This window comes from Agelaius tricolor, unplaced genomic scaffold (genome assembly GCF_023055355.1).
Source record: "Agelaius tricolor isolate 1412-34295 unplaced genomic scaffold, bAgeTri1.0.p SCAF_18, whole genome shotgun sequence".
Classification (NCBI taxonomy): Eukaryota; Metazoa; Chordata; class Aves; order Passeriformes; family Icteridae; genus Agelaius; species Agelaius tricolor.
In genome coordinates, this window is record NW_027269278.1 from 4,705,172 (window position 1) to 4,724,022 (window position 18,851).

The 18,851-nt window shown below is 41.2% G+C and overlaps 1 protein-coding gene across 3 annotated transcripts in view; it reads left to right on the plus strand.

Moving 5' to 3' along the window:
• Window positions 1-18,851, plus strand: part of SLIT3 (slit guidance ligand 3) — a 494,398-nt gene that overhangs the window by 344,550 nt on the left and 130,997 nt on the right. For all 3 annotated transcript variants that reach the window (XM_071443101.1, XM_071443102.1, XM_071443103.1), the window contains 3 exons: window positions 278-349; window positions 12,111-12,254; window positions 15,041-15,204. In XM_071443101.1, the coding sequence (XP_071299202.1) occupies window positions 278-349; window positions 12,111-12,254; window positions 15,041-15,204 (380 nt within the window). The remainder of the gene's footprint in view (window positions 1-277; window positions 350-12,110; window positions 12,255-15,040; window positions 15,205-18,851) is intronic.

Genomic DNA, 18,851 nt, shown 5'->3' on the forward strand with positions numbered 1-18,851 from the left:
CCTTTAACAGAATGAAAAATATTTCAGATACAGTTTTTGGATGATGTCCAGTTTCTACATTAAAAATGCCTTCCAACACCAGACGAAGCCTGAATCATAACGACTCATTTAATGCCATGTGCTCTCTGAAAGGAAAATGAGATCAGTGGTTAAATGAAATGCCCACAGATCCTGGGCATGGTGCACCATGATCAATAAAGATGATAATGCAGAGATGTGGGAGGACACTAAACTGGGCTGTTATTTAAGATTTATTTTGTCTTCCTGAATCTTTCAGAGTGCTCTATGGAAACAAGATCACGGAGATTCCCCAGGGCCTTTTTGATGATCTTGTGTCTCTGCAGCTGCTGTGAGTATGATCCCTTCCTCTTCTTTATTTTACTGACTAGCTAGATTTACTGTTCTTTCAGCTTCTGACATTAATAGAACCACTTTTTCCACTGAAAACTCTCTGGGATGTGCTAGTCTGTTGTTTCTGTGTCAGGCAAGAGGGAGGCAAGGGCTGAAAAAACTGAAAAAGGAAGGTGTCAACAGTTTTATAGCAGAGTGTGTATAATGGATAATAGACACGGAGGATTTAAGTGTGGGGAGGAAATGAGAGATTCTGTCCAAGAAAGGAAATTTGGTCACTGGCTGATGCGTGGGTGGGGATGCCATCTGATTGTTTTTACACATTTAGCACTTGTGGTTCAATGTCTGGATCCTTGAGGGCTTCTGTGCTGCAAGAACCTGCTGGGGCAAGTGAAAGGGCAGCAGGAGAGCTCTGATTGCTGCAACTCGTGCTCAGTTCCACATTCTTGTGATGTCAGATGGGGCTTAGCTGCAAGAGAAATGACTTTACCATATATTGTTATTTCAAGTATTTTATGCCATGTGTGATTTAACCTGCATGATCAGGGTAAGATATATAGAGAGATATTCATTGTGTATTAATAGAGAAGAAAAGATTTCCCAAGCCAAATGTGAAATTGCAAATTTCACTCCCTTGGTCTCCATGATCACATTGGGAAGCAGTAACTCCTTCAAAGGGAAGGGAATCATCAGCCAGTCAGTAGAGGGAGCAGCAGGGAAGTGAGTTTAGAGTATTCCTAATCTTCTGATTACCATCATGGATGATACACTCCAAAAATGAAGATGATGTATCAAAAGTGAGTCAATTCTGGTTTATGTCACATACAGCACTCCAAACAGTAAATCATATTTAATATAGAATATGAAGTAGCTTTTAGACATGTCACTTGAAGCCTTTCTGACAACCCTGATGTAGCCAGCAATGAATTTCCCCATGATTTTCATTGCCTTTGGATGTGTCACTGTGACTGCAGCCTGTGCTGCCCTTACCTGGGATATCAAAGTAAGCTTAGATTTGCATCAGCATTCATGAGCAAAGCCAAACAAGTAAAATGAAGTCACTGAAATGCCTCTCTATGCTGAGTAAAGGGGACCAATCAGATGTGTAATTTATCCATAAGGCCTTAGTTGCAGACATGGACCAGAGCAGGGCAAGCAGGAGCCCCTTTGGTTTGGTGTGGCAGTCCCTGGGCTGGGGCAGTGGGAGCTGCCCATCACTTTATCCTCACCCTTTTTCTGGCAGCTCCTTTCCTCTCTCCTGCCCCAAACCTCACAAGTGTTCTGTACTTCAGTGTTTCCCTGCCTGGGCAGTAAGAGAAATTTTGGGGATGGTTTGCCAGGTGTGAGGACAATAATTATGACAGTGCAGAGGAGCTGGGACTCATCCTACTTTGAGAAAAAAACCCTGTATTTTAAAAAATCTGAGATTTAAAACCATCCTCCCCAGCCCAAATATTTTACAGTTGCAGCTTTGAAGAGGTACTCTTCAAGGCTTGTTCTGTCTCATCCAGGACACTTTACAGATAGAATCCTTCCCAGGAGGAACATATAAATAAAAAAATCACTCAACACATGGATCATCATGTCCCATAAAAATATGGGTCTAGAACTTCTGCATAAGGCATTAAGCAATTTTTAACTCCTTTATAGAACAGTTCTAGAGTGCATGTAGAGCAGGCCTTCAGTGAATTGCATATTTAACACAAGATATAATGGTTTTTAGTCAGAATTGGCTCATGTGATGCCTTGTTATTAAGGAAACGAAATCTGTGTGCCAGGGAACTGCTGAAAGATGTTTTGCTTCAACTATTTAAACATTCTCAAGCTGAGACAATGCAAGTTGCCCTGTTTTGGGGTTCCCAAAATACCATGACCCTGGAGCCTTCCAGGGTCTTCTTGAGAGTGTTTGTATGTAAAGTATCCTTTGGCAAAGAGAGCATTGAATGATCATATCTTAAATGCAAACAAATGTCTGCAGCTTTTTGGATTGTGGCTTTGAAGCAGCTGCTCTGGGATTGCTTGTAGTATTTTAATGGCTACTAAAAAAAAAAAATAAATGGCATTTGTTGGTCTTAGACCTGCTGTTGAAGAATTGGAAGAGTGCCCTATGATTAGATCTAATTTAGTGTTCCGTGGGCACTAGATTGGATTTCTTCTTATTAGTCTGGAGACACTCTGATAAGAGCACTCTGATTAAGGTATCCTGGTAGCCTGTCTGATTTCCTGAGTTGGAGCAGGAGCAGTTTAGAAAATGTACTCGCTTTATGATAAAGCAGGACACAATGAGAAAAAGGGAGTCCTTGTGGGTACTGTATTATTTAGAAGGAAAAACTATTATTTAGAAAGAAAATATATTATTTAAAAGGAAGAAATAATTCCTGTGAAATTTCAGAACAGATAATATTGTTATTAATTGTTTTGGATATAACCATTCAAAGTTTATCAGATGTGTAATTATTCTTCAGTTTAAATATTCTGTCACAATATAGGCCAGGATTATTCTGTATTTTGGCTGAATTCCTCTCTGTAAGGACCTGGCAGCTTCAGACACCACCACTGGTGTCAGGAGCTCCATAGATGAGTTCTCATCTCGGGCATGGCCACATCCTCAAGTGTCCTGTTTGACTTTGGTGGAGGGGAAATGAATTCGGAACAAGTTTTAGGCCATCTGGCTGGCATCAGCATTTCCACATTTCTGCCCTATAAGGCAGAGGTGGTAAGCCAGTATTATATTATATTTGGCAAGAAAATAACTAGGCATGGTTAGATAATAAGGGTTTGGAGGATTTTTCTTGAGGGATTAGGGTGTGGTTTTGCTGGGCTTTTTTTAAACCCTTTGGGTTTAATTCAAAATGTTGTTTCTGAAGTTTTCATTATAAGTAACCACCTTAAGTAGTTAACATCACCCACAAAAATAATTGCAATTGGAGTTTTGTTAAATTGCTGATTTCACAAATCTTATGTGTTTCTTAAGCATGCAATGGTAACCAACAGAGCAGCAAAAATCATTCTTCAAGTCCAGCTACACATCTGTTCTGTGGAGCAGAAGCTTTTCTTGGACCATGGAGTTTTCCTTATCCTGTCCTAAGGTGCCAGAGGAGAGGATGATAGAAAGCTTTGTAGCTACTGCACCCTATCCTCACACATTCTTCTTTTCAGCAGGCTGTATCAAGTGTCTTCTGGGAATTTTAGGTCAATTTGGCTTTGAGAGATCTATGTTGTTTTCCAGAAAGGGATACCTGTTTTTTTAGCTTTTGTGGGTTTTTTTAATACAGTGAATGGAAACTTTCATTTTATTGGGGGATGCGTCCAAGCTGTGAAACAGCGTTTGATTAATTTAATTGTTTACCAAAAGAATGACAAAGGCTTCAGCTTAAGGTGGAAGTTTTCAAGTAACCATTAGCTGAGGATGGTTAGTCCAGGAGACCTTCAACTGACCTTGGGCTTTCTAGAAAGAGGAAGACATTTCAATGTCCTGCTCACGTGTCCTTGAGTCCCCCTGGAATGTGGGCAGGCTCTCACAGGAGCTTGCCAAGGTGCTGCCTTTCACTGCAAGGGGGGCTCAGCCCAAGCCTGCAGCTCCTTCCCTTGGGACAGATAAACCCAGCAGCAGCCACTGATGCCTCAGGTTTAGCTTTTATGTCTTCCAGATTCTGTTCTGCTTTAGTGTGTGGGGCTGGGCTTCATATCAGGGGATGGTGAGCTCTTCACAGAGCAGGGAGACAAAACAATTCCTTCTCCAGCTGGGGACCAAGGACAACTGATCCAAAGCTCAGGCCCAAGAGTATAAATGGTAAACTGAAGAGAGAAAACTAGAAGGATGGGAGTTCATGGGCTAAGCTGTAATTGGACAATTAACTTCAATATGCAAATGGAGCAGAAACTTATAAAAGTGTGAGATCCCAGGAACTGTTGCCCATTTTTTGTGGCCATTTTGGGTTGTGCTGTCCAAGGTGGATCCATTCAGGCCTCTTAATAAATCCCAACTTTATCCTTTAGCTCTGTCTAGTCTCTGTTCTAGGCCAGCCTTCACAAGGCACCACCATGGGCACTGAGTTTGTGATATTTGTCCTATTTTAAGTAGCACACTTCCCTCCCTCAGCCAGATGAAAACCAACGTTCTGGGAGCCTTTTGTTGCAGCGTGCGCATTGCGGCGCTCTGCTCCCTGGAACAAGGAGCTACCATCAAATCTCTGCTCTTTAAAGAGGCTGCAGAGCAGAATAATATGAGGGATGAAGTCTCATTTTTCAAATGTCTGGCAAGTATCAGTTTTCAATAAATCCTTTTCCTTGAGGAAATTTACTTTGCATAGTTCCTAATCATACGAACGCTCAGGAGTGTTGATCCTAAATCTTCTGCTCGTGATCCCCGTGTTTTACTGAGCAAGGAAAATCCCCATGGTGGGCTCTGTTTTGGTGTTGCTAAACATCAGGAGATCTACTCCTGTGGTACACATATATTAAAATCAGAGGTTTGTTGTGTTTCTCTCTCAAAAAATGAAGCCAGAAGCTGACAGCCTTCTCCTCCCTCACCTAATATCTGGTCATTGGGGAAAACTCAAGCTGCAGTTGGAAAGGACCAAAAATCCTATTGGTGCCTGGAGTTTGACATATTGACAGATAAAGTGATGTCAAAAGTGGTGACAAATTATCAGTCATCTAACCTTGGTTAAAATTGGAACTAGATACAATATTTACAACTTCAGCTGACCCTAAAATAGACTTGTATGAAGTGACAAGTCATGTGTATACTTGCAGAAACTCCTATCATCAGTCTTCCCAAAATTCAGCTGGTCAAATTTTGGGTTGAGTGATTCTTATTTTTTTTGTAACTTGATTTTTATGCTGGTTTTTTTCTGTGATGAATAAGGCAGATATGTGGTATCCCTAGCTCTTTTCTGGTGAGGTTGCTTGAAAAATATCTTCATGATGGATTTGCCAAGTTTGAAGTGCTTGTGTTGATTTGTAATTCTAAACTGAATGCCAGTACTGAAGAGCTTAAAGCAGAATCTACCAATTATTTATTGTGTACTTTTGGGGCTTGATAGAATCTCAAAGAGAATGCTGTGATGTACAAACCATACAGAGTATTTAAAAACAACAGAATGTACATCAATTCCAGTGTTTGGCATTGTATACATTGCACTGTTGTATACATAAATATATTAACAGCTATGTAAACAGTACAGAAATGTCAGAATAAAGAAAGTGCAGTTTTCCATTTACAAGTCTTTAATAGCACAGTAGTCTCTCCTCTTCCCCATAGTGATCTGGGCTTTAAGTGATGTATAAAATCTTATTCTGTGGAGTTCTCAATTTTTCCCATGGAGAATAGACAACAGGCAGTAATAAAAAGAGCCCTTGTGACTGATGTATGGGGAAAACATTTTTCACAATGATGTCAGGTAGCTGGAGCAGGCTGCCCAGAAATCTGTGCATCCTCTGTCCCTACAAGGTTTAAAAGACCAGACTTTATCCAGACTGGATAAAACCCAATCTGACCTTGTAGCTCATCCTCTTTTGGCAGCCTGTCAGGACAAGCAACCACTGGAGCTTCCTGGAATTCTGAATTACCCTGTGATCTGGTGAAATGCATTAACTGTGCATGAATGAGTCATGCTTTGAGTGGGTTTCAGACCAGATGACCTGGAGATTCTATGCAGCCTATGTCATTTCTGGGATCTGTGAATCTAAATTCTTAACAAAATGGCATATGAGCTTTTCTCTTGATCACTCAAAATATTTCTGGCTACAGCGTAGAGACCATGCCACCCTCATCCTTCCAGGCCAGCACAGAATGCTCTCTGCACAGACCTGTTTAATAGCTTTAAAATTGCTTTCCAGCCATTTGCCTCAAGCTTTTTTTTCCTTCAGATTTCTGCATTTAGGTTGCTATTGTGATAATGTTACTAAACTCAATAGCTGCTGTTAAAAGTGAGGAAGCAGCATCTGCCAGACTCAGAAATGCAATTACAGTCAAGCACTAATGACAGAGTGCAGCAGCAGCATCTGCCTTTCCTGTGTCACTGGTGTGGCCTGGCTGCATGCAGCCTCCCAAAGCACCTCATCCCTGTGTCAGTGTGAGCAGCAGCCTCTGGTGCTCTGAGTGGGCTCTCCTGACAGCAGCTTTCGTTGCTATTGCACACAAACCCAGCCCTGAAAGCTGTGAAAATGTATTTGTTCCATTGTGCATCTGAATTATCATGTGGTTATCTCCAATCAGCTGTGATCCTACCTGCAGGCAGAAGTTAGACACTGTTGAATTTCAAATAGCACAAGTCTGGGTGCTGTGACAACATGTGTTTATAATTCTCCAGGTAGTAACAGAAGTACCACAGGATTGTTTTGTGGGTGGTGTTCAAGCAGAGCTGGAGATTTTTGGTTTAGAAAAGGAATTCCTGAAATCCCTTTCTAAATTCCCACCAAAACAACACTGTCAGACTGTGCTCCGTGCTTCCTTCTTGACTCATTATCAGCTTGTGACTTTTCCATTTTAATTTACTGTGAATAAATTTATCATCACCATCATCCAGTTTCCTGAACATGGAGAAGCACTTGAAGCTGGTTAAGCAAGCGTGATGATGATTTCATGCTGGTTATTATCAGCTGAAGCACTGACAGACTCTTCAGTGGTCAGTCATCACATTAGCAAATGTAAATTTCAGTAGATGTTTAAATATCTCGACACAGTGAGAGACAATCAAAATGCTCCCTGACAGTCCAGGCAATCTTAAAATGTTCCTGAAACTTAATATAGTTATTTTGCCAATAACTAGGCAGGGGCACACACAATTCTGTCTTTAGTTGTTGCTCATCATTGGCTGCTGGGATGACCAAGTGCTTGACTGGATATTGCTGTATTGACACTTCAGCTGTTCTCCTGTGAAAAATTGTGTTAAATCAAGGATGACATTTGATTCCCTGTAAATTTCAAGAGAAAATTCTGAAAAATACATGCTAATTTTTTTAACTTCTTGTAACAGATATAATATATTCTAAGGAAAGCTTTCTGCTGAGAATTCTTTCTTTGCTGCCTTGTAGTGCCTCTGAACGTAGGTGAAGCCTGCAACTATTGATATTCTATAAAGGTCATGCCTGTTCAATTTGTATTCTCCTGTTAGCCAGGCAAAACTGTTACCCAGTTCTCCTCTCCCTTACAAGTCTCCTGTGCCTCTTACATCTGTTTTTTTTTCTGGTGAATTCTCATTTTCCCCAGTGGAGTCTGGCATGTGGGATGTGCCAGCCAGTTCATGGGATGCCAAACATTTTCATTCTCGTCGTGTTGTCGTTGCTGTCAAAACACAAAGCTGGTGAAAAAGGAAGAGAAGCTTTTCAGTGCCTTGGTGCAGCTTTTCTCCCTGGCACTTTCCTTTAGGCTCACTGTGTATTTAGGGTGGTTCCTGCTCTATCCTGGAGCACCAGAGGCCAGCCTGCAGTCCCTGGCACGTGTAAGGTTGTCAGGCTGCTGTTGATTCTCCCAGTTTTGTGGTTATTTCCTCATAGTTTGATTACTTGACCTCACTGAGATAAAAATACAAACATGGCTAAGGGTAAAAGCCATATAAACATTCCCATTTGCTCTTAAAAAACAATTTTTTCAGTCATTTTGGGTTTGGAGTTCAGAATGTTATTTAAATGTTAATCACTTGAAGCTGTGCTTGGGCATATAATTCAATTATGGGACCATCTTAATTATGCAGATGGTGCTTATGAGCAGCTGATACAATTACAGAGCCAATTCAGTGCACATTCATTTCAAGGGCTTAGCTGAAACACGTTATTATTTCAATGTGTGTGGACAAATCCACTTTTTTCAGGAAATGGGTTCATGGAATTGTAATAGTGCACTGCTCAGCTCGTTGTTCCAATGGTGTGCAAACCACAAGGTTTTTAACCATTCTCCCTCAAACTGTGGTGGTCCAAGGCTTGTGAGAGGTTTCTTCATGTTTTTTACATATCCAGAGGGATGAAAATGGAGACTTGAGTTAATAATCCATCATCCCTCTGGGTAGCAGGCGGTTTTATTTCTACTTGAATATTTAACCTCCTTTTGAATGGTGCCCCACATCTGGAGGCCGTGTGTAAATCTCATCCAATCAAGCTGATAACAAAATAGGAGAATTAGTGGAATTTACTTTCACCATGAATTGCTGCAAAAATAAATACTGGGTAATTCCTGCTAAAATAGAACTCCACTTTTAATGTTGTTCCTTCTCTTGGTGTAAGTCCAATAAAGGAACCTTTAGTATGTTTTATGGCCTGGTGCAGTGTTCAAGGAAGATTCTGCTCCCTGGAATATGCTTTTCTCATCTGCCTTTGTGTTAGTTTAAAAAACATCTTAAAACCACTTTTAACTCCATGTGAGGCCTGTCTTGTATACTTAATTAAAAATTAGATGCCATTAGTGGAGCTGGGATAATGAAGAAAGATTAAATAAAGGACTGAGATTTTTAGAGGGGAATATTCATAGCGGATATTTTAAAAAACTGAGAGTTTTGAAAGGAATATGAACCTGAATGATTCTGGCCAAAAGTCATTATCACAGTAAGTAGGAGGGAAAAATGTTTAGGGATAATGTATTCTGCTTCCTCAGTTTCTTTTCTCCCCCCAGTTTCTCACTGATTCAGAGCAGAAATAAGTCACTGATGCATCTCACCATCCACCTCCTATGGCCACACCTGTATTCCTGCTGAGCAGACTCTCTGTGATACACAACATAGGTGTTGTCACCTCAGAAAAGCTCTTTAGGACCTGAATTCCCCCTTCTAAACAGTCTGCACATGCACTTTTCTGCTCCAAATGACTCTGGTGCCTGAAGAAGAGCGTGTGCCTCTGTACTTGTGGCTGTACAATGAGATCAGTTGCTCTCATTTTCAGTGTTTGGCTCTAAATAAACATCACAGATTATATCATTATGAACATAGTCATCAAAAATTCATGCCAGGAACCTCGTCACATTGTAAATTCTATTTTCCAGCCTGGGGTTTATTCATTTTTTGTTGAAACCAATGGGAGAATGAATCTGGATCCAGTGTATTCACTGCAGTTGCAGGTCAGTTTTGCTCAGAGGGATGGATCAGTAATGTAGACTTTGTGCCTGATCTTTGCACAGGAGGGAGCAGCATCTGCCCAGAGCAGCTCTGCTGTGCACTTCTGAGGCATCCCAAGAAGACATCCTGGTTACCCACATGTGGAAATACAATTGTAGTGCAGTTGTAAATTCTATTCTTGCTGAGACTGCTTTCATTTTTGCTTTATACCTGATTAAAAATACTGCTTGCAACACAAACCATTACTATAGTACTGGAAAAAAATTAGCACCTAGGAAAATAAATGGAAGTACACACTTGTTTTCAGTTTTGTTCCTGGGTCATTTCCCTCCTACTTACTGTGAGTTAGATGATGACTTTTATCATGAGACAGGAGCAGCCAAACCAAGCAGGTGTGCATTCCCTGAAATGAGGGTGGCACCAGTGCAAAAGGACAGGGGATAGAAACCAAAGGATTTGCAATGCCTAAGAGCATGTCTAGGGATACTGTTCAAAATTCAGTACCTGGTTCTGCATCCCACTGCCTTGCTAGGCCATTCTTTATGGATGAGATTGTCTATGAGCTGGAAAGAGAAATGCATGATGTGTGAGATCCGAGAGGACGAGGTTGCTTTGCTTTGGTTTACAGATTCTGTCAGAAGCAGCAGGAGGAGATGGCATTTGCTGCTGGAGTGAAGGAGGAGGAGCTGTTCCTGTGGCCCAATGGGAAAATTACCCTTTTACTTTTGGGGAACCAGCAGGAGTGTGGATTAGGTGTCATGGAAATACAGATTCCAGAGGGGTCATACTAGTGCTGCTTATGATTTCATGAAATTGTTTTAGCTATTAGTTCATGCAAAAAATGTAACCTCATTTATCCATCATTGCCTTCTATGGGATTTTGTCTTAACTAATGTCAAACTTCATTTTCCACAACATATAAAGGAGGAAATTGGGGTAAATTGATACTGACTTTCCTGTAGGCTGGGAAGGGGAGTTTTCCTTTGGAGCCCTCTCATTCCAAAGCATTCCTGCTCTCCTGGAGCTCCCCATGCTGCCCAAGGCTGCCTGTGTGTCACAAACACTGTCACTTTTGGCTGCAGCAATGGTTCTGCCAAAACAACAGTGGGAGCAGAGAACTGTAATGAGCTTGTGATGTTCCAAAGGTTTCAGGAGTGTAAAGGCAGAGGAAGCATTTTCTGAATGACTTTTTGGAGAAAAGAAAAGCATCACATGCCACTAGCAAGCTTGTATTTCTTCCTGAGTGGCTGTTCTCTTGTCTTTAGTGGTGTCTGTGCAGTTTGTTGAGAATGGAAGCTCCCTGTGCTGCTGTTAGAGGTGTCCTTAAAATGATGCATTTCCTTGCTGAGAAACAGAGGATATATTTTCCTTTTTGCCTATTTGTCTTCTGTTCTGCATTAGTGTTCTGCCTCACAGAGAGCCACATTGATGCAATATTTAGTCCTTTAAATTCATTGACAAGGGAAGAATTTTGAGCTCAGAGAACTGAGTTAACATCATATACTGTTTGCAGTTTACCATTTTTCTCAGTAGTTCTTGGTAGTAGTCAAAAGATGTGGATTTTGGCTTTGCTAAGTAAATAGGTAATTTCCTGCCTATTTCCCTTCTAAGTGCAGGATACCACCTATGCAGATGACAGTGACAAATTAAGTGTTCTTATGTTTGATTGTCTCAGCAGGAGATGCAGCTTGTTGTTGGGTTTGTATCTACTTATGACATGGGGCAGAACTCTGCATGGATGAGCTAAAAAACTTGCACAAGTACTGTCCAAGATTTTCTTGCTGAACTGATTAGTTCCACCAGCTGGTTGCTCTATAGTTGTAAAATACATGGTTTTTTTAAAAATAGTGTTTAAATTGCCTTTGTGCTGCTTTTCCACAACTGCACAGGACTCTGGTGTAACTGAAATTCATAGAACTGTGGGACAGTAGAGGCTGGAAGGGACCTTGAGTGATCACTTGGCAATAGTCTGGGGAACCCTTGCTTCAAGCAGAGCCACCTTATCAGGTCAGAGCAGGTTGCTCAGGGCTTTCTATGATGTCACTTTGAAAGCCTCCAAGGACAGGGACTGAGGACACAGCTCCTGGGGCAGCCTGGGCCCCTGCCTGGCTGTCCTTGGGTGTGAACTGGGTTTTCCTTTTCAAGGTTTAGCCCAGGCCTTACGCTTCCCTCTTTCTGTCTCTCAGGAGAAACATCTTTTTAATCTTCCCTTACCAAATTAACCCTACACTCCTTATCAAAAGATTTCAAACTCCCAGAATTTCAGTTAGACTTAAGACAGCTGCTGATAGAGAAAATTGAAAAATAAGGGTTCTTCTCATTGTGGGCTGTGTGTGCATGGAGTAGCAAGGTGGGGAGCAATTTTTATTCCTGTGTATATTAAGCTGAAGGCTTCTTTAAATATTTGTGTAGAATTTTGAGTAAATTGGGACAAGGCTAAGCATACAACCCCCCAGCTTTTAAGTATTTCAAGATGGCTAGCACTGTTATATGTCTGTATGTTCCCCAGCTATGAGAGCACTCCTGTCCACTGTCAGTTTTTCACCTTTGAAATGTAACAGGCAAATGAAGCCTTTACATGTGGTTTAGCTTTGATGGCTAGGTTAATTTTTTTTTTTTTTTTTTTTTTAGATTTAACCCTGCGGTCCAGTCTATCTTTATCTGATTATTACTAGATTAATGAATTCTAAACCTTTTCTCTGTTTCCAGGCTTCTCAATGCCAACAAGATCAACTGCCTGAGGGTAAACACGTTCCAAGGTCTGCATAATCTCAAACTGTTATCTCTTTATGACAACAAACTGCAGACCATCAGCAAGGGGCTCTTTGCACCTCTGCGATCGATCCAGACTCTGTGAGTATGCAGCCAGAGCACAAATGACAGCTCTCTCTTTCCCCACCTAAAATGTTGCCTGCCTTTTCATCTGACATTAAGACAATTTGGAAGAGACATCCATGTAGCAGCCCCTCCTTTCCTCAGTGAGAGAAAAGGAGCAAGAAGAAGAAGTGTTGCATCAGTTCAGTGAGGGCAGGATCGACACAGCCTGCCCTCAGTGACAGAAATGTCAGGGCTGTGTGAAGCTCAGGCTGTTTGTTGGGGAGATAATGTGTGCATTTGACTCTGGATAAGATATGAACAGCATTTTCTATTAGGATCATTGCCTAGCAGTTTTTAATGAGCCAATGAGTTGGCATCTCTCCTGCCTGGGTCTGAGTCCTGCTGTGCAGTTCGTGACTTCTGTAACCACATTTCAGCTGACATTCCACTTAAGGGGAATGATATGTTGTATTATTTGATCCATTAAGAAAATCCACTCAACAATTTTGAATTTGGAGGCATTAGAATAGGCACCAGAAGCAAAAATACAGAAATGATTCAATATTTTGTAGAAGAAGGTCTCATCCTAAAGCTGTGAGTAATAAGATAATAAGGTAAATAGTACTCCTTCAGAGCTGGAGTTGGCAGCCTGATATTCCAGTATTAAAATATCTATGAGTGTGTGTGTGTATATATATATATATACACACACATACTGCAGTATCTCTGCACACACACACTATAGTACTGCAATTTTTGTATGCAAATGCACATTTATATATTTTAATACTGGGAATGCATTGGCTGAATTAGTTGTAGAAATATTTTAAATGATATACAAATGAACTGACAGCAAGGATTTCTCGCAGCAGAGTTTCTGCCATGTCCTCAGGCAGCCACAAACTTAACCTGAATTTCCAACAGATATTTGGCCAGTATGTATTGCTGCAAACCATTAAGGCATTGGAATAATCATATTCAGCACCCCCAGTTCTGTCCCTGCAGCTCCACCATGCCTTCTGCTGCTGCAGCCTGTGTGTATGTGCACACATGAACTGGGGCCACAGAGAGGGCTCTTTCCCTGAGGTCTGTAAGGTTTGTCAGGTTAAACAATAGGCTTTTGTAGTGTTTTAATGTTTATAGCCCTAAGGTGTGAACATCTCCCGTTGGTTTCCACAGGGTTCTGCTGGTAGCTCTTGCTTAGAATGGACTTGTTGCTTCACACCAAGAGACTTTGTCACAAAGTTTTGATTCATTTTCCCATTTTTAAGACTCCAAGTGATTGCCATCTTCTGTACTTTTCTAGAGCTGCAAAACCAGACCCAAATTCTGTCTCTATGTGATTCTTTGGACCTTTCACAGCAGGAATGGCTCTACTGCAACAGGAATCTTGAGTTTCTTCAGGCCCTTTCTGCTCTGTGGGCTCTCCCTTCCCAGTCCTGAACAGCCATTGCCCTGTTGCATTTTACACCTATTTTGTTCAGCGGCAGTTCATAAATATAACTGCAAACAGAAAAGAAGTTTCTACAAGTGGAAAACAGCAACAGAGGGAGAGAGTTCTTGTGAGGCTATAACTTTATACCTCTGTCCAAACCAAATTGAAACATCTGTCTTTTCTTAACCTGTCTTTGCAGTTATTGGAGAGCTGAGTCCTGCTCCCTTGGAGGTCAGAGGGACTGATGCAAGTTAGCTGAACTGAGATTAGAGCCTGGCTCTGGGAAAGACCTGGCACACTCTTCTGATACAGTGCTCAGCTTTGTCAAGCAAAATAAATCAGAACAGCAGCAGAAAAACACTTTCTCTCTGAGATGCTCCAGCAGATTTCTGTTACCAAAGTCTAAATGCCCAGCTAAAATCAATGCTATGATACCTATTTCCAATTTCATAGGAAACAAGTTAAGCAAATTTTGGTAAAGGATAAAGTGCAGTTGTACGTTGCCTAAACATTTCAGTCTTTAAATTAAAACCTTTTGCTTCAGGAAAAAATACATATGAAGGAAGTACTGTTAGAAATGATGAGTGTGTGCAAATATTCATTTCATTCTTGTGAAAAGATTCTGGACCACTTCTGCCTTTGCCCAAAGACCCAGGGTGCTTTACTAATTCACATTTTGAGCTTGCTGATAAAATTTCTTTTAAACCAGGATACAAAATGCCTTTGCCCAAAGATCCAAGGTGCTTTACTAATTCACATTTTGAGCTTGCTGATCAAATTTTTTGTAAACCAGGATACAAAATGATCTTCAGGTAAGGTGCATTTCTCTCAAGAAGCAAAACATCAAGCTCTCAGGAGAGACTGTGGGACCTGGGAGACAGCAGCAGGTCTTGTCCTTTAAAGGGAGATTTGCTGTCTTAATTTTTGTTTCCTCTGCAAGGAGGACTTGCTGAAGATGTGAGCGCTCACAGAATTCTCCCATTTGGGAGACAGCAGCAGGTCTGTGTCCCTTAAAGGGGGCTTTGCTGTCTTAATTTTTGTTTCCTTTGTGGAGGACTTGCTGCACTCACAGAATTCTCCCATTTGGGAGACAGCAGCAGGTCTGTGTCCCTTAAAGGGGGCTTTGCTGTCTTAATTTTTGTTTGCTCTGCAAGGAGGACTTGCTGAAGATGTGAGCGCTCACGGAATTCTGCCGTTCACGAGCGGCTCTGTGCAGCTTCCACTGGGCCTGGGGTGGTTTTTTTTTTTCCAAGAGCCGATTCAATTACTCCACTCTTCAGCTTCGGTGGGGGGGAAAAAACCAAAAACAACAACAACAAAGAAAACAACAATGCAGGAGCAGGGTGTCCCAGGTCAGTGGTGATTAAACATGCCATCCTTCTCGCAGCCATTTAGCTCAGAACCCATTTGTGTGCGACTGCCATCTGAAGTGGCTGGCTGATTACCTGCAGGACAATCCCATCGAGACGAGCGGCGCGCGCTGCAGCAATCCCCGTCGCCTTGCCAACAAACGCATCAGCCAGATCAAGAGCAAGAAGTTCCGCTGCTCAGGTAATAATTCATTTATCCTGGCTCTGCTGCGCTCCCCGCGCGGGGAGGAGCGGGTCCAGAGAGCCCGCTAATCCAATCTGCCCCACAGTGTTTGCTGTAATGGATATTAGGGAGCAGCTTTGGAAATTGAATTTGGGCAAATTCGGTTAGTTCGACAGAAAGGCAATTACCTTATGGATTAAAAAAAAAAAGGGAAAGAAAAAAAAAAACAGTCTATAGCTGTCTTCTCTTAAAAACAAAAAAAAAAGATAAAAGCTTGTGACATATATTCGTAAAAAGATACTAAATTATGAAATATTTAAGCAAAACAATGACAATCTATATGGGAAATGTTATATTTTGACAGGATTGTCAGTTGTATTCAAGCAGAGCTCTTACTGACCTAATGAGAGCTGAGCTCAAGTTTAGTTCTCACATCTAAAAGGCTGGGAACAGTATGAGAGGTTTTTGTACAACTGGCAGTGAGCATTTCTGATCTGGGATGGGAGTGAATCTGGGTGAGGGAATGACATCAATGCACGTGCTTTCATGCATTCATTTTCCTTACATCCATAAGCAACACACACTAACTCCAGTAAAATTGCCATCAAAGTTGGTAAGATTTTTGGTTTCAGCAAGCTTTGAATCAAAAAGTGCATAATAATTTAGGCAAAGGTTTTGTGTTGTGAATGAAACAGAAAAATGTTTCCACCTGAAATTAACCTCCAAAGTAACATAAACAGCTTTTTCTTAATCCTGTCTGTTCTTTATTTATGGTTCAGCTGTCAGTAAAAGAATATTTCTTGCCTTACACAGCACAACTAAGCAATGACTGCTTCTTCATGTGTTTTTCCTACTGGTTCTATTGGTGATATCTATTTTGGATTACTGCATTTTTGTATACTGTAAAGACAAGCAGGTTTCGGTAAGCAAATCTATTAGTGTGTACTGAGGAGAAAAATGACTGTTATTGATGGAGTACCTTGCGGTGTTTTCTATGAAAATTACTACGATTTTTCTTTTTTTCCTCTGAAAAGCAACATGATTAATTGTGTTCCTGGTGGTAAAAGATGAATGGCTGTAGATGGGGATGCAGCATGAAGCTGAGTGGCAGCAGCCCAAAACAAGCCGTTGTGCTTTGTGCATCACTGTGAGCAACACGCTGAGCTAAACCTTCCCTTTATGGGGGAAAGAAAATAAAGATAACTTCATTTGCAGTCAGCTTCTCTTGGGCAGGCTTGTTAAGGTCTTCAGTCCTTTGTGAGTCAAGCCACAACATTTATAATCAGGCCTGAAATTATGACATATTTTATCTAGGTTTTTTGGATTGTGTCCATCATAGTAACAATGCAATTAGCCAGTAATATTCATATTTAAATAAACTGGAAATGAAAATGCATAAATATAACTTAGTCAGGAAAGCAGCCTGCAGAAACAGATCTGTATAAACCTGTACCCAATTTGCCATTGTTATTTTCTTCTGCTTTTATTAATGGGCTAGAGGAATTAATGTTATGTGTGTGCATGCATGCTTTGAGCAAAGGTACAGGAGATTGGAGAAGGCAAACACCAGCTGACACCATTTAGGAGAGGTCATAGCTAAGAATTGCAGAACTCAGTACCTGGTGATGCTGAGAATAATATTTTGTGTGAGTTCTTTTCTTGGGGGTCCTTTCCTTGAGGCATTAGGCTGTTTTTCCCTGGGTCTCCAGCTCTACATCTATATCAAAACCACATGGAAAAAGCATAAACCTGACTTATGAAGGAGGAGAGCAGGGATTGAGCAGCTTCAGAACAAAGATTTCAGCTGGATGAAAACTAATGCTGTTCAAAAGCTCACTAGAGAAGAGATCCTTGCCTGTAGAGTTTCCAGATGGTGATGAGATACATTGAACTCGACTTGCTGTCTGCTCACATGAGACAGGGAACATCTAATGGTTTAGAAAATCTTAGCTTGTAAATCAATCCAGGGAACAGACATCCTTGGCACCTGTTCTGCTCAACTTGTCCCTTTGAATCATGGCTGCTTCAAGCTTGGCATTTAGCAGGAATTTTCCATGTTTTCATTTTGAGGAATATGTTTCATCCCAGGATCTAACCCAGCACGTCTCTCTGCAGAAATGTCCATGAGGTATGAATCTTCTTTTAGAGCATTGGGCAGTGCTTTGTGTCATCCAGGGATGACACAATCCCACTGGGATGGCAAGGCTTAGTAACTTGTCAATGTCCTCACTGTCTTTGGAATTCTCTGTTCTAGTTTTTACATCTCCTGCTCAGTGTATGAGAAAACAATTTTTCATTTAAATTCTTTTGTAAATGTTCATCTCTTTCTCAAATGGTTCTTTTTTCAGGATCCTTCTATTTCATGTAGTTTATGTATTATATCTAGTACGTGTCAATGGTCAGAAAGTTGTTTTTTGAGGGGAAAACACAGGGAATGTGAGGGATTTTATCCTCACACAGTCTTTGACATTTGAGAAGAGACAAGGATGCACAGAAAGTTTGGGCTCTGTGGGAGCAGAGCTACTCAGGCAGTGTCAGGATTGCACCCAGGAGTAGTTAAGCCTAGGAGAGCTTAATACTTTAAAATCAGGGAAAGGACAGTTTTTAAAGTCATAAAATTCTGGGGTTGTCCTGAAGTCTGTGTGTCCTCCACGTTCCTTTTGACAAGGGCACGTAGTGACAGGAAAGGGGGAATGGCTTTAAACTGTAAAATGGTTGATTTGGATTTGGATTTGGGCTGTGGCTGCCCCTGGATCCCTGGCAGTGTCCCAGGCCAGGCTGGATGGGGCTTGGAGCAGCCTGGGATAGTGGAAGGTGTCCCTGCCCATGGCAGGGGGTGGGACTGGATGATCTTTAAGGTCCCTTCCAACCCAAACTATTCCATGATTCTGTGATCATAAAGGGAACTGTCAGAAAGGACCTTTTATGAGAAAGAAAAAATGTGACTGTTCAGTAAATTAAGGGAAGAAAGGGAAGTGCTTTTTCTCTAAGAACAGAAGAGAGGAGTGGTTAGCAGGAACAGGGGAGAAAAGCTGAGATGTTTGAAGTTTCATCAGTCTGAAGTGGCAGAGGAGCATCAAGAAGGAAATGTCAAGAGGACACAGAAGCAGACGGGCTAAGTAGAACTGTATTTGATAATTAAATGAAACTGTGAAGACAGAGCTACAAAACTTCATTCTGCACACTCTTTCCTTCAGTTTTCATTGCAGGTCCCCACTATATAGGTTCAATAGCATCCTGCCTGAAGTACTCACTTTCTTTTCTCAATTGACCAGTTCTTTCAATTGAGGCACTTTTTGCAGATGCTATTTCCCCACAAAACCTAATGACTCGAGCTTTTACTGATGACAATGGAGCAACATCTGCAAAGGTTATGAGTGGCCATAGGAAGGAGCTTCTGTGCAACAGGTAGATAATGTACATAATTCTTTTTAAAAGGAGAATTGGAAGCATTATAGCATGAAATGAAGGAACAGCAGGGAACAGGACATATTTTTGCCCAGGGCTGTGAGACAGGCAAAGCTTTTGAATATACCATCAAATATGTTTAAACTTCAGATTGCAATAGATACTATTTTCTGTGATTTTTAGATTTCCATTTGATGCAGTGCACCACAATAATAACAAATCTCCCCCTTGCCCAACCGTGTCCCCACAGCTATACA